The sequence below is a fragment of the Temnothorax nylanderi genome, unplaced genomic scaffold (genome assembly GCF_030848795.1).
Source record: "Temnothorax nylanderi isolate EJ_2023f unplaced genomic scaffold, tnyl_v1.0 TNYL_tig0172_pilon, whole genome shotgun sequence".
Lineage (NCBI taxonomy): Eukaryota > Metazoa > Arthropoda > Insecta > Hymenoptera > Formicidae > Temnothorax > Temnothorax nylanderi.
The window spans coordinates 44,884-65,853 of NW_027249234.1; the positions used below are offsets into that span (position 1 = coordinate 44,884).

A 20,970-nucleotide genomic window follows, 5' to 3' on the forward strand; every position below is an offset into this window, starting at 1 on the left:
CTCCTCCTCTCATCCCCGCCGTTGCATGCCATTCGCTGTTTATTACTTTCCTTCATGTTTTTTCTTTCCTCTCGCACTTAATTCTGGTTTCGCGTGTTTTTCTAGCGAAATAAAAAATGAATGGAATATTTTGCACTTCAGGCATACGTTTCTATTGTAAATAAATATATTTGTAAAACTATATAAATTATCAAAAACTATATAAGTATATGTATTGTATATATTAAATAGCTAAAATTATGAAAATCAAAATTCTTTAATTTTCTTTAATTTTGGATGTGAATTTATATTCACGGACATATTATTTTATTTTGTATATACATAATTTTACAAAAACACAATTTTGTTATTTCCATATATATACATATATATGATTTAAAATCTATCTGATACTTACAGTTGATTAGGGCTGCGTTCCTTTTGACGCTTTCAGCGCTGTAAGCATCATATTCTGTCTTCGTTGCTCATCGAATATCAAACGAACATCAAATGGAGCGATGCTTTCAGCGCTGAAGGAACGCAGCCTATAAGGATATTAATTTTCGTAATATCAGCTCGAGACCCTATTCGAAATACATAAATCTCCAAATAATTTTGATTTTTTTTTTTTTTCGATATTCTAGGACTCGAATTTCAACTCTCACCACCTCTCGCTTGAAATATTTCTCACACGATCGTTTTGACGATTGCTCGAGAATCGTCGAAAGGCGAACGTCCAAACTTTCATTATTCCTTATCGGAACGTGCTGTCCCGAATGAACGTCGACAATTTTCCGAGGCCTTCCACATGTTTTCGCGAATTTGGCACGGTACTTGAGAACTTCTCAGAAGATATATATACCTTCGACGAGCAGCTTGGAGCAGCTTCAACCCTCGCGCATCGTCTACCGACAATGGATTCACACAAAACAACTTCTAGGATGACAGGGATGACTTCGACCAAAAAATCGCGAGTAGCCGTCGAATTAGCTAATCGCAGTCGTGAATTTTAAATGGCAGGACGCATACAGTCGATCGGTCGATTTGTATTACCGCGGTGTCTTTCGAGGCGCTACGGCGCTCGCGACCTCGCTGCGTTCCGCAACACGTCGGAAAGCGTCTTGACATTTCTGCCGCCGTGTATACGTGCACGTGACAAGCGGCGACGATTTCGCGAGTGTTTCTTCGTCGAAGAAGGTTTTGGGCACTGCTCGAGCTCGTTGGAACATTTATTTAGTTTACCTCGCGTGTACTTTTTGCCTCGCGAGGCTAAACCGACACGTCGACCACTTGCCGGCGATAACGATGACGTATCTGAGCTCGTGGGAGGAATTCGAAAGGGGCGCCGAGAGGTTATATCTGCAGGATCCGATGAACGTACGTTTTACAAGATTGTTATTGTATTTTCTTTATCGTCATTAGCGCCGTTTACACTTTCGATACCCGGCAGTAACAAGAATCTCGCAATCTGGAAATACTTATTGAATTTGTAATTAATTATTATTTACATTTGTGCAAAGCTAAAGAGTAATAAAGATATATGCGAGATATTTTCTTTTCACAAGCTTCTGTTAACTAATTATATTTATCTTAATTTGTATTGTTCGCTGCATAATGTACAAGACCATGTTTGTGCTTCTTTTTATCAATTACTTTTGATTTTCTTTTGCTGCCTGGTATTGTAATGAAAGCAATGCAATACAAAAGAAAAAAACAAAAACATTTGTGATCCGATACCATATGGTGTATAAAACTGCAAATTATATTACTATATGCGAACACAAATAACTATTCACAGACTCAATCAGTTGACTTCTCTTTCCGTTTTATTTCAGACTCGGTATACGATGAAGTACTGCCACAGTAAAGGGGTTTTGTGTCTAAAGTTAACAGACAATCGTCGGGTAAGCGATCTTAGAATTCTATCTTATGATTGAGGAATATAAGCCGCTTATATTTCTTTCTGCCATTAATTCTTCATCGTTAAGAATGTAATAATAAAACAGTAATTAAAATTGCTCGCAGTGCCTCCAGTATAAAACGGAAATAGCTCAGGACTTGAAGAAAATGGAAAAATTCATAGGCAATCTCATGAGACACATGGCGTCGAAAGACAGTTAAATGAGACTTGTATGTAGAAATATGTTCATCGTGAAGACTAAAAACGTACTGTTTTTATTCAACAAGATTTTTCTTCTCGTCTCACATGATCCAACGACTGCGGTCCACAGATATCAATTTTAATTAAGGTATGAACGTTTTATCTTACATGTACAACAAGTGCATATAAAACTGTTTCATTTTGTATATTAAAGTTTTACAATTGTTTCGGGTGGCTCCGTTGCCTTCTCGTTAAAGTTCTGAAACAATCCAAATTCATCGTGTAAGTTAAATCGAGCGACACCAAGGATATAATATAGAGAGAACTTTTCCAACGTTTATAATGTATTAACTTTTTTGATATATATCCAAAGTATGTCCTTAAGTATGTGATGCATATTGTATTAGATATTAATAAAGCCAGGTATACAAATCAAATCGAGATCTGATTTCAATACTTTAGAGAAAAGAAAGCACAAAGCGACAAAAACAAGCACTTACGATATAATGGGTTGGAGAACAGCGTCCAGAGTAGTGTCAACAGGAGGGTAGATTTCTTGATTTGAAGGCAATTCATAGTGTACCTCTCCCCCTAATTGCAATTGTGTCTATACCAAACAAAACCGTTTTACTAGTCTACTATTTAGAAGAACAGTATCATTCCACATTACGTCATTGCTTCGTAAAACGAAGCTACGTGTAATTACTAGCATGCATATACGAGAACTGTGTCGCTGGAAAGGATTATGCGCGTTTCTAATGCCGATATCTTAGAAATTTATTGATGTAATTGAAAGCCAAAACTTTTGTGCGAGGACGAGTGGGAAACCTCAGCCATATCTGTATATATAGAAGTACTTTGTGTTTTTTCTTGTAAAAACATATGTGTGATAAATATTTTGTGAAAATTGAATTTTTGTTTGCGAGAAGTAAGCACGAATTATACTATATGAAATTCGTGCTTACTCGTGAAAACTGTTATCATTCTTAAACAGTTAATTGTAAGGTAAAATGCGCATCGCTCGGTTGTTGCTTATTTTAAAACGGATAATTAGCGAAGGTAATGACATTATAGTAAAAAAATGCGAGCTAGGATACGTACTACATGAATAGGTTTATTGCTGTCGGCAGAACTTGAACAGCAGCTTGAAAAGTCCTGCGGCGTGCTTTCCCCGAGTCCACTGTCCGCATTATTCCCTATTGACACTCGGTTGTTACGAGTATAATAAAAATCCCTCCTCGTGCTATATTCGTTTCGAGCCTCGGGATACTTTGCCTCGACTCGATTGGACGTTGCCGACAGCAAGTTATAACTTCCATCACGATAATGCCGCATGAGTCTTCTTTCTCTTTTGCCAACGGATCCGACAGTTCTGAAAGGGAATCCTTGACAGTCTCTGGCACCTCAGTCGTTTTAGCGACCAGCGGGTCCACTGTGCTCGACTCAGATCGATGTCTTTTTCTTTCTTTCTTTTTTGTTTTAGTATACATACAGTTAATATACACACATTGGCTATATATTCTCACGATGCATACGTTATTAAGATTCAATAACATAAAATCAATCACATACTCCGTTAATGCATTCGTTTTTCTTTGTAAACTATATCGCGGCGCATTTTAAAGCGTAATTTTCTTGAAAATTCAAAACAAGTTGCAAAACACAAAATGCACAAGATGCGCCGGATACGTGTAGGGAATCGAATGGGATATACGAGGAATGTCATAAGAAAGACTCGGAACATGGAAGTGTCCCGAGCCTCGAACGTTGACATCATCGTCTGTCCTCCCAGATACCAATATTTATTACACAAATACATGGCGCATACCGTATATAATATACATAATGCATGAGAAATAAAAAACACGAATAAAATACGACCCCAGTACGAAGGCGATCGGCACGCATCGCCTTTGAAATTCCATGGAACACAGCCAGAAGCGAGTAAGTGCCACAGCTAGGACGTAAAAATAAACAGGTGCGACAAGCAGTTAATCTCACTTATTTATTAAGGATTCGTCATGCTTCAAATAAATAATAGGGGGCATGCTTAAAGTAGATCATACATGCTCGAAATAAATAAAAAATACATGCAAGGGAGATCGGGGTGGAGTGAGGGGTGGTGGAGAGTGAGGGGGTAACTAAACAATGACTACGGATCCCGTCTCATCCTCCAATTGCGGAGGATGGCTGTGGAGATTGCAGGCCGTCTTGAGATCATCGTACCTAGGCAGGGACGATGAATCTGTGTCGTCCAATCGAGAATTGTTAGACTGTAAGGAAGATTGCTGTACAGATTGCGACTGTACTACCGTGTAGGATATCTCTCGACGTTGTTGCTCGCTCATCCCACTGGTGTCGATTAGGCCAAATTCCAAATGTCTGAAAGGACACGTTATATACATTTAATATCATTCACATTTTTAATATTATTCACAAAACACATCAACAAACTGTCTGTATTCATGAAAGCATATATTAACAAAGGTAAAATTTGTTTAGCAAATTCAAGTTGCGATTCATCAGAAAGAAAAATCTATAAATTGTTCTCCGTGGCCTGTGGAAGCATGTCACGAATATCTTGTGAAATTGCAACGCTGTAATATCCATAGTATTTAAAATATATAATATATGTACTTTCGAAGTTCATCCGGCAATGGCTGCTTCTGAGAAGGACTTCGATGTCTGCTTCTGTGTCTTCTTCTAGGCTCCGTGTGACTTACCTACGGCATATTAGCTGGTCAAATATTATAAACAAAGCAGTCTTGCGTGTCAGTAGTGACCCAGTAATGATACGTACGATAGCTTTTTGCACGCCTTCTCCTTTCCGTTTCTGAGCCTCTCTCCATTGCGGCTCCGAATCTACCAACTCGTGTCTACTATGAAAAATAACATTATTAGATTAAATTAACACTTATTAATCTATTCAATAAAAGAAAAAATCCTATAGAAAGGATCTTTTTATTAAGGAGAGATATATGCAAAAATAATTATGTTAACGAAGGTCAATGAACTCCGTCATTGATGGGAACAAGACTTATTATCATCAAACTGTTTTAATTACACACTAATGCTCATAAGGGTTCGCGATTTGCATTTATCAGGAAGGTACTTTACTTACGAGACAATCATGAGAACGAGATGTTATCGCGATGAGAACGAACGTAACGCTACGTAAGGCTAATACGTAAACGTACCTAGAAGAGCGGGAGTTCCTGTGTTTTCTGCGATGTTTTCGATGACCGGATCTCGTATCTGAACCTCTTGAAAGTTCAGACTCGCAGTCGGAATGTCTGCTGTGTCGACGATGACTATGACTATGACTTCGCCTACGGTGACCACTGCGACTATGACTATCCCCCGAACTCTGACTTTCCACCGAGCTGCTCCGACGTTGAAGTCTACTTAAGAGCTATGTCGACAGACAGCGTTTAATAGGCAAATGCAGAAACTTTATAATGAATAGTGCGGCTATGCTTAACCCGTCAACAGAGTTAATTTTTTTGTACATTGTGCCGCGTGCGTCATCATCGTTTGAGCAGACGTTGTGATCAACTCTCTGCGGCGGGTTGAGCATAGCCGTTGGAACATGAGCGAGTATGACGTGTCAACTAACTGCCGGCGCCGTTCCCGCGGAGCGAATGGAGCGAGGACTAGACGAGGTGTAAAGGCCGCGGGGCTGAATCTGTGTCCACGGCGCGCTTCTCGTGCTTCTCGGACTCGAGGTGTTCATCTGCCTTTGCGTATTGCACAGTATGTTGCCGCTGGATGGGTTGTTGCCCGGACTCGAGATCACGGTAACGGGTGTTTCGACGAACGAACCGACCATTTCTTGACCTTCGACGACTCGTCTCTGCGCTCTTCGACTCGGAGTCCTTTGAAACGGCGGTGGATTTCGTCTAATGGCCGCGTGCTTCTCCAAAGTGGACGGAGGACTGTACGAATGAAAGCGAGAGTATGGACTAAGTGGCGGTGGGCCGGTCGCCATTAATCGGAAAAAAGCTTGATGCTCCAAGCAACATTTCCAGAGGTGACGGCAGGCTCCTTTCGACGGTGTCTCGAAGCCGTGCGTTCTCTCCTCAGAATTCTTTTCGCTTACCCTCAGCATGAAGTACCTCCCCTGAAAGTTAATGCAACTCGTTTCGGCATATCGTAAAACCAGAAAGAAATACAGAGAAAAAATCAACATTCGGCAATGCTGTATCATGTTTTTAAGCGTTTCATTGTTTTATTATAATACCAATTCTCGAATTTATTTGAGAGCTGAATACTTATGAGAGAGAAAGACAGCAGGTCTAGCGAATTAACAACATTGCAGAAATTATACCTCATAGCCTTATAGTTATATTATACCTTATAGTATATTTTATTTATCCGAGGCCAATAGTAATTTCCCACTTTGGTCTTGTTGCGTAGCAATATTATTCCGCTCGGTGTTAGGCCCAGAAAATATTCCACGCTATCCTCGCCCTGCGAACGAAAATTGTATGACTTTATCAGAGATTAACGCGTATGATCGCAATGTCATATCAACGTTAGTAGCTTACGTACCAACACGGGATGCAAATCTACCCCGTACATTTCCAGCCACTTCACTTTGTCCAGATAATTTAATTCTGCTGCCGAAGGCAATTGTCCTCTGAAAAAATCACAAATAAATCAGTTTTAAATTTTTATGTGTGCAATTAGATAAATTAAATTTTTTGCAATTATCTTAACAGAAATATTAATTGCTTAACTCCGCTAAAATAAAATAAAAATATGTGGCACTTTTGAAATTTTATTCACACGATTCGATTTTCAAATATTTTTTATAAAGACTCGAATATTAGTACTTTATAAATACAGAGATTATAAGTTACGGGCTTATGGATAACCGATCGATTGTCTACAACGTAGAAACACTACATCGCAGATGCGTTGGATAGTTCTAACGCACGCTATTCGAATACTAAACGTCATGGTTGACATACATAAGAGTTTTGTGGATCTCTACTATACGATTCTCCAGCTCCGTGGTTTGGTTGGCGAGAAACCGAAATTCGGTGACGTATCCGGGCGAGTGTCGTCTAGGATCATAATCCCCAAGTTCCGCTGAAAGAGCAGCACATTATTCTCGGATATGAATGAAAAAAGTAATTTATATCGCGTGTACGATGGAAAGAAATATGCGCATCGATTCAGATTACGTCCACGTTCGTACAGGATCGTCGATAATTTTCTACCGAACTTAAAGGATTGGTCATCGTAATATAAATATCGCTGCACAAAACAAGTAATGGTAAAAGTACCGGCAATTTTATTGTGCTATCAGCTATAACGACTGCGATAACATTGCGAGGAAAAAAGCAAAGAAAGAAGAAGCACGTTCTTTTCTCAATCCACTCTATTTTTCGTTACGTCTGTCTTTCTCTTTCGCACGCTATGCTCTTTTCCGCTGTATATACGTGTATTATCGTTGAATAGAAAGTAGGGATATTCATTTCGTCTCTTTTGACGGCGATGAGATGCAAACACGGGCGTATTTTAGTTTGCCTTTCCTTTTTCCATCTGTACGACTTTGAATCTCCCCAACAGATAACTACAACGAGTGGACCACCGGCGTGCGCTTCTGTTTGCTCGTGTTTAGCTGCGTCTTGCTATATATATGTAAATTTTCATATTCTCTGCGTTTTTCCGTGAATGCTGTCTCTTTCGCGTAATTTTAATGCTTTATCCGTTTCCCCTCACAAGATGAATGACATTCGAGTGTACATAAGAAATAATAAGAAGCGTGTACTCCTAATGTGTACTTTGAGAAAACATATATCTTACATTGAACGACGTAAGCTCCCAATTCTGCAGCTAGATCGAAGGATACGGGCAGTCTTCCTTGCAGAATGTCTTGCTTTATTTGCAGGAAGAATTGATACCTGTGGGACACAAGTCAGAAATCATACTACCGATTCTCCAGTTTTCCTCTCGTCGTTTCACCTTTATTCGCTTTCTTAAAATACACGACGAGGCTGAGCGCGTATCGGAACGCATCGAGGCGGAAAGTGTAATTTTTATACGCGTTTGTTCCGCACACCACAGAATGCGAGAATTAAGTATGGATCGGTGGAAGCGCGAGCGCGCACGAGCGCGGATAACGCCGCGAAACGCGTTGACGCGAGCCACGCGCGCGTGCATGTGTTGTATGTACGTAAGGGCGCTTCAAGAAATTCGACGCACGTGGAATTCTCGTGCGTCCGCGATGTACCGTGATGTCCCTGGAATTTCCTGGAATTTCGAGACGCCGAGCGTGAAAGGATCGTTTGCACGGGAGCGTGACATCGAATAAAAATCGTTCGTATTATCCGCATATCGTGCGCGCTGGAACGGACTCGTCACGTTTTCCAATATTCTCTTCTTGTATTGAAAGACTCGAAATATACCGCGTTGTTGTTGAAAGAAAGAAAACGAGCGAATATCTAGAACGATATCATAGTCGCGAATAAACGGTCGAAACATTATTTAAAAAAAAGATTAGTTCTATCTCAAGAGTGAATTGCACAAACATGACGCGAGGAAAGTTATCGCGTAGCATATCTTTGAAACGGATTTTCAAAAGAATTATTCAAGCAGAAGCGTATGTCTCCTTGAACGAAGCTCAGAGTATATACCTGGTAATTTCCTCGATGAGTTTGCACGGATCCGCCGCGTAGAATTTGACACCGAAATAGAGAGTGTGAACGTCCGATCCAGGATCTCCTTTACGAATCTTCAGTTGCTTGCCGAGCTTCTTGCTTTGATCGAGCCATTGCTAAAATTCGTATACGTGCTCGTAATTTATGATTTTCAGCGAAAAAAAAAAATGATTTTAATACCTAGATTCGCATATTTCAAATTAACACGAAATTCAAAAGATCTCCATCTCGGATCTCTTAATTAAATTATGTTACTGGAATCAAAAGTAATTTGCTACAAGGTTGTAGATTAAACAGATTGTATATCCTACCGTCTGATTCCCGTGATCAAGATAGCGTAACCCGAAATAGGAAGTTTCCAGCAAGTTAAGATGCTTGAATACTCTATCCAACAATTCCTGCCCCAGGTTCGAGCTCTGTAAAACGTATACATATATGTACTTACAACATCAGTGCCGAAGTTAAACACGCATGTACATATACATGTAATAAAATGTATTAGTTCCTGAGTTTTACACAATTACGAGAGAAGTACGTGTTCTTGTTGCACGCCGGTTAAATCACCCTGGTGAGATTGAAATCAGGAGGACGAGTTTCCCACTGGTGTTGCGAACCGTGACGTTCATGCGTTTGTTTCCCCCCGAGGGAAACGAACGGGATCTCCCGGGTGGATGTGTTTTTCATCGTTGGATTTTATAACGCGCGTCATTATCTTCCCATTTCGTTCCGTGATTTACGCGCCTCGACGATACGACGTCGCGGAAGGGAATATATTAATCTGACGCGTAAATGCATCCTTTTTTTTTCTTTCTTTCGCAAAAGCGCGAAGTGCAGCGAGGGAAGCGGCCGACAGAGATTAGACCGGACGAGTCGATAAACGAAAGGAAACGCGAAATACGCGGCGTAATGAAAGTGGCAGACGTTTAAGAATACAGCCGAGAGACCGCCGAGGAGAGAACGATGGGAGAAGCGGAAGAAGGAGGAGAAGAAGACGAAAGACCTCGCCCTTTTTCCTTCGCCTAAGGCTTAGAAGAACCGAGTATAGGTTCAGGAGATGGGTAATCATCTCCAACTTGCGTGTTCCGAACGATCCTTCTTCCCCCTTTTTTGCTCGTCCCATCTATATCTCTTTCTTTCTCTCTCTCCATCGGTTATTCCAATGAGTTCTTTCATTTTTCACGCACAGTGTAATTTAAACATTTATTTAGGCATTCTAATCTTTTCCCGCCTAGAGCTCGTTGTGGGAATCGAAACACCGTAACGTGGATTGACTGGTCGCCTGGTGAAGACCAGCTCCGAGAAAAAGATTGTTTCGCGATAAATCGTTCGGAATACCGGGCCTCTTCGCCAGACGATCAACAATTCCCTCGTTGTCGGCAAGACAATGCAAAACTATCCAGACTACAAAGAAAAGCGAAAAATGTTGATTCCGCGAGAGGGGAAGAGACGGCAGCGAAAAGGTAGTCGCGAAAATAGGAGCCACATCCTTGGCGAACGGTACGACACGAAGGAGAAGGAGAACAAATCGGCGACGGCAAACGGCCAACGTCGCCGCTTTGTATACAGGAGATTCATTTCTGCCTCCAGGTATATCGTGACCAGGTACGGTAACGTCAATGAAAAGTGTAGCAACGATCGTGACAGGAGAAAAGGAAAAAGAGAGATGTTATACCGCCCGCGGCGGGCACTAAGCGCCATTTGTGTAATTGGACGTCGAAAGAAGCGAAGAGGAGGTGATCCCCGGCGGGGGTGCGAGACGGTAACGTTACAGGAATTCGAGGAATTCCAACGCAAACAAGTGCGCGCCCTGGTTTTTAGTCTCTTTCCCTCCCTTCGGAGGGGGATAGCTGCAATTATCGCGGGATTGATATCCCGCGAGTCTCGTTACGCTGCTGGAGACCCGGAGAGAGGATTGCGTGTCGTTGGCGCGAAGGCGTTGACGAGGAATAAGTTTGAGGATACCGATGGGACATCCGGCAGACGTCTCGCATTGAAGATTCTCGTCGGTTCGGGCAACCGTTCTCCATATCGCAGAACTCTCGCGTTGCGCCTTATGCTAATTCCATTGAAATTGCTACCGCGACGATAGAACGGCGCGGGGGTATCTGATTCTGCTGGAAAGAGAAGAAAAGGAAAAAAAGAGTTACACGTTTATCCGGTCGCGCTATCAAGACGCATGGTCATTCTTTCGCGCTATTATGCCGCAATTACTGGGGGACTGGTTCCACGGACTGGCGATGTAAAACCGGAAAGATACGGATTTGGATACCGGTATAACGATAGCGCGCAATACTGCCCATCGCTTATCAACGATCGTTTCCCCCTTTCGCACCTCTCCGGTTGCACCCTCGACATTTTGCAACGACCTTTTTTTTTAATTTCCGAGAGTCGTTCGATTACGCCAGGATATCGGCGATTAGATCATTGCCTTCGATACCGTTCACTTCGATATTTCTTGGAGTCAGAAACGACAGTGGACTTTTATCGTCTTTGAGTTTTCTCCTTGAACGAATATTATGCAGAGTTACTGCCGCCACTTTACCGAATGTATTTGCCAAAAGACTCACTGGCGAATATTCCGGATACTTTTCGCGATCCTCCGTAATCGGTGTGGATCAACTTGGCGTTCGATATCCTTCCTTGGGGAACAATCTTCTCATTTTTAACGCGCCTGACTGAATTCGGTTTGCGTTCGGGCTTACGGGCGTTACACACGTATATGCGTTACACACAACGAAGGATTCGTGCTTATACAAGTCCGGAATGTTAATCGACAAAATGAGCTAGACGGTGAAAGGGAAGCGGCGATAAGAGGAAGAGAGAAGGAGAGAGAGAGAGAGAGAGAGAGAGAGGAAAAGAGGGAGAAGGAGAGCGCAACGCGAGAGAGCGATTCCGAGAGGAAGAAAAAAAAAGGGAAGAAGGGGGAAACGGGTAGGTTGAAAAGACGCGAGAATTAGTGTGCGGCACGGCCGTCGGCGATGCGGAGGAGGTACGGCGTTACCACCGTCGTGGCTCACGGTGGCCCACCGCCAATTTTGGCATATCGTCTAATAACAGAGAAGACCGAAGGAATTCCGGGTACCCCCCTGAGATATGTACGCGCCTCCTCTCGTGCGGAGCCGCCAACAGTCGGCCATAACCCACCGTAGCCGGCGGGCACGGGTAGCCCGGGCACCAAAACAACCGTCCAGAGAGAAACGAACTGGGAAAGAAAATGCTATTAATTCACTAAATTACAACTTGGCTACGCGCACGAATTACGGGATGGGGTGGTACCGGCAGGGTTACCGCCGCATACCTTCGCCTGTACGACGATTCGCGCAACGGCTCATATATCCTACGGTCGCGAGATGATAATGCGAGCGGTAGCCGTCCGTGTCTCTCTCTCGAGAGAGAATCCGTGATGAGGGTAAGAACGAGGAGAGGACGGCCGATGGCGAACGTTGCGTCGGGGAGAAAGGTAGTCGAAGCTTGAAGATAGTCGAGTCCCGAGGCCGAACTTACCAGGACGTCCTGCAGCAGTTCGTGCTCGTCCAGGAGTATCACCTTGCAGTGCAGAAGACGAGGCCTGTTGCTCCTGGTCGGCCTGAGTCCAGGGCACAGCCACTCCACCACCATCGCTATCCTTCCTCGGTCGACCTTGTATATCGTCTTGCCTGACGCTCGCGCGTTTATCCGCTCGGCGCGTTTGGGTTCGCGCTCATCCTGAAAACACACGAGACGTTCTTACTGTCGCTGCCAGTACGCTGCTTCGAATTAACGAATTACGCTTTTAGGAATCGGTACAAACGCACCGCAAGCATAGCTTGAATAAATAAAAATTTATAAAGTGCGGGACTGACCGAACAGACTAGATGCGAACAGATTATTCAAACTGTTCTGTCTCTTTGTATTCCTTGTCTCTCGCAGTCAGACGTTTTGTATTAATATTAATATATACGGGCAAGATTCAATGAGTGATTCATGGGGGAATCATGGACGGAGGAAATATTTCCCAAATAAGCTCTCTGTCACAAGGATTGCGTCGAAGACTTCATGATTTTCCGCGCGAACGCTATTCAGCGACAGTTGGAGAATATCAAACTAAACTGTCATAAATAGCGGTGATCAGCCTGACGGTGTTCATCGTTTACCGTTATACTTTATAGTGACCGCTTGAATGGTGAGCGATCTGCAATGAATATAAGCCAGCGGCTCGACGATAATACCGGACATTCGATCGTTCCTGATCGCGCGTTAGTAACGCGAAGCCGTCTTATCAGGGAAGAACTCTTCGGGAAAAGATAAAGATAAGTAAAAAAAACAACACACCTAGCTTGTGTTTATATGTGCGGAGCAGTATTCTCGCCGCAGTACAAGAGGCGACTTTTATTACGCGGAGGAGTCCCTCGAAACGTAGGCGAACCGACATTCGCCGTTCGACAGACACGTGGCGTCGCCGACGAGAGACACAAGCGGGGGATTCAAGTACACCTTTTGTCCTCGCGTATATACGCGTCGTCGCTCGAGAAAAATGCCCGTACAATGTGGCCCAAGTGTGGCGAGTGCCATTGAACTCGGAGAGGAGAGCGACGAGCGGACGACGCTTCGCGTAGTCGCGTGGAATGGAACTGGTTTCGAATGCAGGATCTCTCTCTCTCTCTCTTTCTGTCTCTCTCAATTGCGCTTGATATAGGAGAGATAATAGAAGCTGACGAACCCTCTGACCCGATTCGACGGGCTAACGGGGACGGCGTCGTCGTCGCCGCGTCTTTCTGATAAGAGAAAGGAAGGAAGAAGCTCGACGTTCGGCGATACGATCGACGACGTCGTTTCGGGCTCGTAAGAAAAAAAGAAGAGGAAAGAGAATGCGTCGTGTAATGTACTCTTGACGCACCGTTGGGGTACTCGGTAGAATATTCACGTAAATATCAGCACGACGCGGGTTGACGGGGTCTCTCTTACTTTCTCTCACTTCCTCTTTCTTCTCACTCCTTTTTGGCTTCTCTCTAAGTGTCCGCAAGTGTCCGTTGACTGCCGATCTAAGGGCCATTCTACAATACGTCGCAAACGATGGCAACCGCCGGTTGAAAAGTGTTATTTCCATGTTGCGCTTGTCAATTGCGGTTGTCAAAAGAGAATTGGCGAACTTTTAAACTTTTTTGGCGACAGTAACTATACCTAGCAATCTCGGCAATCAGAAATAACACTTTTCAACTGGCGGTTGCCATCGTTTGCGACGTATTGTAGAACCGGCTTAACGATCAGTGAATTAGCATGGAAATACTCGCGACACCCGGAGTCACAGTTTATCTCATAGGTGTCCCAGCGGAATGCTCGCGAAGATGAAAAATACAGTTAAGCGATTTTTCCTTTCGTCCACACGTCCTCCCCTACGCGCACGGCGCATTCCGACGGGCGTCGTCTAATTAGCGGGTGATTTGCACACGGGCGTAGGAACATACGTGACTTTCGCTGAAAAAGGATGTTTTTAACGTGTGAGTACTTCCGGCCTCGCGGAGTTGAAAAGGGGAACGGCGCGAGACGCGCGTTGGCGGCTAACAATAACAATCGAAATTATCGCAAGAATGATTTTACGGTGCAGCGAACTTTGTGAGAAAATTTCAGACTACATCGTTTGTATAGTAGCAATAAAATATTAATAATAAATTATTACTTATATACAAGATAATTGTATTTAATTACGATTAATTCCGACAAATCGGATAATTATAAGAGGAGCATGAAAAAAATGAAGAAAATGATTACAATAACTCTCGTTACATTTTCCATTCCATTTTTGTGTAACTCTTTTCCGGCGTCATCTCCATCGAAACTGATTAACATGCGCAACAGATTCGACGATAAACGTATCCTCTTTGTGAAATTCGAATCTCGCTCTCCCTACAAATAAAACATCACGTTGTAAATTTGCAATTTATAAAATGCACATGACTTTCGGGTTTCAGAAGAGAATTGTTTCGACTCGACGTACCTTAAATCTACTTATACGCGCGTTCTCGCCTATACTTGTCGCAATTTAAAATTGTTTCCGTCTATCGCTCTAGGCGAGAGCATTTCAATTTCTCCCATTCGTACGCATCGCGAACCAAACGTCGAGCGATTAAAAATGAAATAACGGCACGGTTCGAGCTACGAAGAGAGGAGATGAAAAATCTCGGATATCCGAGAGCCAAGTACGCACCTCCGTTCACGATTTACGCTGCCGAGTTCCTCGCCGGTTTCTGGCCCCAGTGGAATCGCTTCCGGCACTTTTCGACACTTCCGGTACCAACGAGAACCCACGGGACTCCGGGAGAGAGACGCGAGGCTCGCGTCCCGTTGAAAATTTTCCTTTCCGTCTTCTTCGCGACGACGCGCCGACCGGCGTGCACGGAAATGCGCGCTCGCGCGCGCGCGCGCACGTACAAGAGAAGGAGAGAAAGAGCGCGTCTTTCCTTATAAACACTTTAACGTTTCACTCGGTGCGCGCGGGTGCGAGGCGTTCGGCACGGAGTCGAGCGGATCGCGGTTCACCGTCGCGCGTACGCAACCGGGGCAGGGGCATGATCGCTGCCGATACTTTTTTTAAATCGGCGATCGCGTGGATCGCGCGTCTCGACGGGGCGCGGCGCCGGGGAGCTCGTACGCACTCGCGCCGATCGCGACGTTCAGCGGCGGTGAGTGACTCGCGATTGACGGTCCCGCGGATTTCAAGCGGGGCGCACCGCGTCGCGCGACGGACGCGAGAGTTTTCAAGTCGTGCGTCGTGCGGCGCGGCGAAGCGGGCGAAGAGAGACGGCGCGAAGGGGAGCGGCGGGGTGGGGCGAGGAGGTGGGCGAGGCGGCCAATGGTTCTCCTCGCGGCCCCGTTCCCCGCGCGGCGAGGAGAGGGAATGAGGGAAAGAACGGATCGGGAAGAAATGGGGAAGAAGGAGAGGACAAAGAGGAACGGTGCGTGCGTGGCGGCGAACCGCGGCGGTGTCGCCATCTGAACGTGACCGCGGAAACCTCTGCGTCGTAGGAACCGCGGATAATGCAGATCGAGGGTTACCGACGTCGATCTCGGTCGATAACTCGTTTGCCGAACGATTCGAGAAATCGAAGGATTTTAATTGCGTCGCGCTTTCCGCATTCCTCGGATGGTTTTAATTGGAATTAGTCGTCTTACGTACATTTCTACGAATGCAGGTTAATTTTAATCTTGGTTTAACTTTATTTTTCATCTTTCCCTAGTTCTAAGAGTTAGAAAAAGATAAAAAGTAAGTTGGACCGAGATTAAAGTTAATCTACATTGGTAGAAATGGACGTTATATTTGTGATAAGTTTTATTTAGATCTCAATTAGGAGGCAACGGGCGTTAAAATAATCAAGAAGTGGCAAGAGAAGTTTTCTTGAAAGCTTCCAATCAATGGGACAATAGTTTGTCCCGAAACCTGTTTCAACCAAAGATTTGAAACGATTGACCAACAAATATTAGATATTCTATATACTTCATATAATTATATCATGCATACATGATACATGGACAAACATCAATTGAATCGTTCATCGCAAGTAGATTAGTCGCATTTGCCTAAGCGCGCTTCTAGGAAGAATCCAGCTATACTGAGAATCACATTATACCAAGAATTAACCCAAGGCAGAGCCGTGACGTCATTAATCGCTTCCCGGACGATTTCCTCCCTCTTCCTCCCTTCCTCCTCTAATCCCCGCAATATATATACATTATTTCTTTCAGGACGGAAAAGCAGGAGGTAACGCGAAAATACATAATAATCGGTGAGAGAGGAGCAGTTCTCTCCGTATTCCCAAATCGTACGATCGCGCTCAGCTGTTTCGCCGCGCGTCAGGTGACTTTGACGTTCTTATCTGCTATGCAGTTAAATGGGGAGCATCTGTGTAACATATGTGTATACATACATATACGATCTCACACACACGCGTACGTACGTGCGCGCAGTGCGCGCGCGCGCGCGCACGAAAGGGGAGATCGGCGAGAGACAGAGAGGGGGAGAGAGGGAGACGCGATGCGCTCTCGCGTGCTCGTGCTCCGTCCGCGTCCGCTCGCTTAAAACAGTTACGCGGCCGGTGGAGGATAATTCGCTCGCGCGGCAGCCCCCCTTTCGACGATCCGTGCACGGGTCAGCTCGCACGCGGAAACGGGCGCATAAATGCATCTTTCTTGATAACCGGGCAAGCGCAGCCGATTGAGCCGATCGAGAAGGTGGGTCTCTCTCCCTCCCTCCCTCTCCCCGAAGGAAAAAAAATAGAGAACGACGGTCCCCCCGTCGCGTTCGCTCGCGTTCGCTCGCGCACGAAACCGTCACAACGCACCCTCACGTCGCGCATCCACGCGACGGCATTGCCGTTTTTCGAAGCAGCGCGTGAGAGGGAGAGCGCGCGCGAGAGAGAGAGAGAGAGAGAGAGAAAGCTCGAAAGGACAGGCAGATTGCGAGAGAAAAAGAATACGCGAATGGTAAATCCGCGAAAGCTTTCTCCCCTCGACGCGCGCCCGAAACGCTCGGCGACGAGAGCCGAGAGCGTTCTCTTTACTTACGCGTGCCTGTCCGCCGAGGGGGTTCCAGGTTCCACTCGTGAACTCTCGTTTCCAACGTGATTCCCGTGCCCGACTGTGCCCGACAATTCGGGTCCCGTCCCCTCGTGTCCCGTTTAGCTCGTCGCGACTCGAGCCGTTTCGTCGTTCTCGGATCGCGAGAGACTCGAACCTTCACGGTCGTAAAGGTTATGCCGAAAGGTGCTTCCCTCGGTGCCTGAGACTCTCGTCTCGGCGTCACGTTTAGCGTTTTCCAGCGTGAGACGATCTAACGCGCCTACGACTAACGCTGACTAACGCGCGTAATGTTTTTCTATGCAGATGTCAAGCGAGAATGACAGCGAGATGGATTGCTCGGACTCCGACTGCGGGGATACGGGCTACGAGGACTATTACAACATCCAGCCGTGGGGGGGCGGCGACGTGGACAACGACGTGGACCCCGAGCAGAACAGGAGGGACCCGGAGTACGCGGTGTACGACTGCTTGCGAGTCGAGGAGGTTGAGCGGCTTCTGAATGAGAGCGTGGAGGTGTTGAGCAATAGCCTCCACGTCACGCCGTCCCTGGCCAAGGTCTTGCTACACGCGCACAACTGGGCGTCCCAGGATATCGTCACAAAGTACCGTACCAATGCTTCCAGTTTATTGATTAGTTCAAAGATTAAGCCTACCCCGGAACAAGTGCCAGGAACGAAGGGTCAGCGGGGCGGCGTGTGCTTGGTTTGCATTACGGTTTACCCCGCGGACAGATTTTCTACGCTCACGTGCGGACACTCGTTTTGCAAAGACTGTTGGTGTATGCATTTTGAAGTACAAATAACTCAAGGTATATCTACCGGTAAGTAATGTCGTTCCGTTCAGAATTCCGCTTCAGTTACACTGCTGATTTTCAAAAGATCTATCGGCCGTAATCCTTCGCCTTGCCCAGGTATAAGCTGCATGGCACAAGATTGCGATGTCCTAGCTCCAGAGGACTTTGTCCTTTCCCTACTTACTAAGCCTAACATGAGAGAAAGGTATCAGCAGTTTGCCTTCCGTGATTACGTCAAGTCTCATCCACAGCTACGATTTTGTCCCGGTCCAAATTGCCAAATAGTTTTGCGCTCGAAGGAACAACGAGCGAAGAGAGTCATGTGTTCATCGTGTAAAACTGTATTCTGGTAAGCAATCTCGGATATATGCCGAACGTTTTATGTCACAAGAGCGAGCGAAAACACTTTTGTATAATTCCAGCTTCCGATGTGGTATGGATTACCATGCACCTACCGATTGCAGTACAATTAAGAAATGGTTGACGAAATGCGCGGATGATTCCGAGACGGCGAATTACATTAGTGCTCATACCAAAGATGTGAGTATCTCGCGTTGCTGCCCGTAGAGCAGCTTATGAAACGTGACGGGAGATACTCAATGCATCGTAAAATCTGTTTGCAGTGTCCAAAATGTCATATCTGCATAGAGAAGAACGGTGGCTGCAACCACATGCAATGTTACAATTGTAAGCACGACTTCTGTTGGATGTGCCTTGGAGATTGGAAAGCACACGGCAGCGAGTACTACGAGTGTTCGCGTTACAAGGAGAATCCGAACATCGCGCACGAGAGCGTTCACGCGCAAGCGAGAGAAGCTCTCAAGAAATACCTTCACTATTACGAGCGAGTAAGTCCTTACCTTCACTATTACGATCGAGTAAGTCCTTCGCAGTAATTTAGCCCTTAGACCGTAATTCCGTTCCAGTTTTTATATTTTCCGCTTGCAACGCCTTGTTTTTTTTTTTTTTTCAGTGGGAGAATCATAGCAAGTCGTTGAAGTTGGAGGAGCAAACGTTAGAGGCGATTAAGATGAGAATTAACAATAAGGTGATGAATGCGAGCGGTACGTGGATAGATTGGCAACATCTGTTCGGGGCGGCGTCGCTCTTAGCGCGTTGCCGTTACACCTTGCAATACACGTATCCGTATGCCTATTACATGGAATCTGGCCCGCGTAAAGAGCTGGTAAGATCTCGCGATAATAATAATATTCGACGATACATGTAATAACTGATGACAAATGGAATCATCTTGCTAACAGTTCGAGTATCAACAAGCTCAATTAGAGGCGGAAATAGAGAACCTCTCGTGGAAGATCGAACGAGCGGAAACAACGGATCGAGGAGATCTAGAGAATCAAATGGACATTGCGGAAAAGCGTCGCGTTACTTTATTGAAAGATTTCCTCGAGGTGTAATTAATTGTGTGTGTTAGCTTCATTCTCAGTCGCAGTCTACGAAATCTAATCTAAAAGATCGGATCATAATAGTAATCTTTTATTTTTCAAATATCATTTATCTGCAATTTATAATGTTTTATATTTTATAATTATTTCAGTTCTGAAGGAGAATATCTCTGTTTTGTAATAAGAGACAGTGTGTGTGATGCGACTGTAAAAACTAGGTAATTTTATCCAAGTATTATCGGTACAGGAAATAATTTAGCAACGCCATGTCCTCTGAATCGTTGTTTGAATCTTATATGACATGGAGATTGTAACAATCTTGATGTACGTACATTAGTATTGATTTCAAGCTGAAAGCGAATCTTTTCACGTTTCACCGAAATAATCATTAGGATATATCTTGTCTTACGTCGTGACGAAGACTAGACTCTACTTAAAATTCCAAGAACGTTATACAGAATAGACGAAATCGATGAGGAAAGTATTAACCGTATCGACGACTGATTTATCGAAAGATTCGATGCTAATGCGTATATTCCTTTCCTAGTCGTAAGAGTATTTTTCAAAAGCGCGATACAGCGGAAACGTCCCTTTCCTTTTCTCTCATTCTGTATTCTCACCGAAGTATACATACATTTCTACTGACGTTAATCGCACAGTTCGATAGAAGGCACCGTATAAGAGGTATGCGACGTATCGGAGGACCCGTACGTCTTCACTGTTGTTTGCGATCCTCTCTCCGAACCCTATTCGAAGTATTGTTAATGTTTAAAAAGTAACGTTTACGCCCAATGACCGACTAAAAACAAAAAAAAATAATAATAAAGAAAGGAAAGAAACGGTAGCCTAATTTTAAGTACTCCGGTGCCAAGAGATGACGGTACCACCCCGCCGTGTATATACCAAGCAGAATTAAACGTGTACGTCGTGGGATAGAAGGAGGGATGCGCGACGCGTTTTCTATTAAACTAGATTTTAAAGAATACATGCAACGATCAAAGATATCCGCGACACACCTAGCCGTAACCGAACTTACATATTTTCTAAGCTATTTAAAGACAAAAAAAAATTAAGGATTCACTGTACTGTCGTGACTTTTACTTTGCGCCATAACACGCGTTAAGGAGGGACATAGATATTCAAATGCCCGAATTTCAAAGTCCATCGAGGTACGATGTTAATAACTGTAACGTCTCGATAAGAGAGCGGCAGTAAAATCCATCAACGTAAAACTAGGATAACGAGTCGAGCGCGAGAGAGATGAGTCTCTTGATTTGTCCCTCCTTGTATGTAGAACTTCTCGAATGTGCAATGTGGGAAGTAATCACTACCACATAAGGATATTAAAGTATTTGTATAAATTATTACTAATAATAATAATCATATATATATATATATATATACATATATAAAATTATATATATAAATTCAGATTCACGCAGCTTTTCTTTTGTGCTTTCTCAATTCAAA

General features: G+C 44.4%; 3 protein-coding genes across 15 annotated transcripts; 2 read left to right on the top strand and 1 right to left on the bottom strand.

The window, feature by feature from the left end:
* Positions 1–1,109: 1,109 nt before the first annotated feature.
* Positions 1,110–2,517, top strand: Srp9 (signal recognition particle 9). The gene is made up of 3 exons (XM_071715871.1): positions 1,110–1,356; positions 1,815–1,883; positions 2,005–2,517. Exons 1-3 carry the CDS (start codon positions 1,285–1,287, stop codon positions 2,098–2,100), a joined length of 237 nt encoding a protein of 78 aa, XP_071571972.1. The 5' UTR covers positions 1,110–1,284; the 3' UTR covers positions 2,101–2,517.
* On the bottom strand, positions 2,134–17,408 carry LOC139778085 (band 4.1-like protein 4). 11 transcript variants are annotated; one of them, XM_071715850.1, is made up of 18 exons: positions 14,933–15,617; positions 14,723–14,880; positions 14,497–14,631; positions 12,253–12,453; positions 9,060–9,164; positions 8,725–8,864; positions 7,895–7,992; positions 7,054–7,174; positions 6,632–6,719; positions 6,434–6,571; positions 5,697–6,200; positions 5,278–5,492; positions 4,881–4,959; positions 4,718–4,803; positions 4,307–4,462; positions 3,182–3,452; positions 2,581–2,687; positions 2,134–2,339 (listed from the first exon to the last, which is right to left on the bottom strand). In XM_071715850.1, the coding sequence occupies exons 3-18, from the start codon at positions 14,572–14,574 to the stop codon at positions 2,297–2,299; spliced, it is 2,430 nt and encodes an 809-aa protein (XP_071571951.1). In that variant the 5' UTR covers positions 14,575–14,631; positions 14,723–14,880; positions 14,933–15,617; the 3' UTR covers positions 2,134–2,296. The 11 variants fall into 11 exon arrangements, with proteins under 11 accessions (XP_071571951.1, XP_071571953.1, XP_071571954.1 ...); XM_071715852.1 differs by having other exon boundaries at positions 4,881–4,956; positions 14,933–15,519; XM_071715853.1 differs by having other exon boundaries at positions 14,512–14,631; positions 14,933–15,518.
* Positions 16,733–20,897, top strand: Ari-2 (E3 ubiquitin-protein ligase ari-2). Of its 3 annotated transcripts, none has more exons than XM_071715865.1 (7): positions 16,733–16,953; positions 17,605–18,121; positions 18,212–18,443; positions 18,517–18,634; positions 18,718–18,942; positions 19,068–19,280; positions 19,357–20,897. In XM_071715865.1, the coding sequence occupies exons 2-7, from the start codon at positions 17,605–17,607 to the stop codon at positions 19,510–19,512; spliced, it is 1,461 nt and encodes a 486-aa protein (XP_071571966.1). In that variant the 5' UTR covers positions 16,733–16,953; the 3' UTR covers positions 19,513–20,897. The 3 variants fall into 3 exon arrangements, with proteins under 3 accessions (XP_071571966.1, XP_071571968.1, XP_071571967.1); XM_071715867.1 differs by lacking the exon at positions 16,733–16,953 and adding an exon at positions 17,347–17,471 and having other exon boundaries at positions 18,718–18,972; XM_071715866.1 differs by lacking the exon at positions 16,733–16,953 and adding an exon at positions 17,354–17,484 and having other exon boundaries at positions 18,718–18,972.
* Positions 20,898–20,970: the final 73 nt, after the last annotated feature.

Bases quoted from the DNA above. Each gene is read 5' to 3' on its own strand.
- Srp9 (XM_071715871.1), top strand. From the start codon at position 1,285: ATGACGTATCTGAGCTCGTGGGAGGAATTCGAAAGGGGCGCCGAGAGG. The intron at 1,357-1,814 runs GTACGTTTTACA...GTTTTATTTCAG, and splicing joins ATCTGCAGGATCCGATGAAC to ACTCGGTATACGATGAAGTA. The intron at 1,884-2,004 runs GTAAGCGATCTT...AATTGCTCGCAG, and splicing joins AGTTAACAGACAATCGTCGG to TGCCTCCAGTATAAAACGGA.
- LOC139778085 (XM_071715851.1), bottom strand. From the start codon at position 14,574: ATGTTAATCAGTTTCGATGGAGATGACGCCGGAAAAGAGTTACACAAA. The intron at 6,720-7,053 runs GTATGTCAACCA...TGATTTTTTCAG, and splicing joins GAGATCCACAAAACTCTTAT to AGGACAATTGCCTTCGGCAG. The intron at 4,960-5,277 runs GTACGTTTACGT...TATTTTTCATAG, and splicing joins AGGAACTCCCGCTCTTCTAG to TAGACACGAGTTGGTAGATT.
- Ari-2 (XM_071715867.1), top strand. From the start codon at position 17,605: ATGTCAAGCGAGAATGACAGCGAGATGGATTGCTCGGACTCCGACTGC. The intron at 18,122-18,211 runs GTAAGTAATGTC...CGCCTTGCCCAG, and splicing joins AACTCAAGGTATATCTACCG to GTATAAGCTGCATGGCACAA. The intron at 19,281-19,356 runs GTAAGATCTCGC...TCTTGCTAACAG, and splicing joins CTGGCCCGCGTAAAGAGCTG to TTCGAGTATCAACAAGCTCA.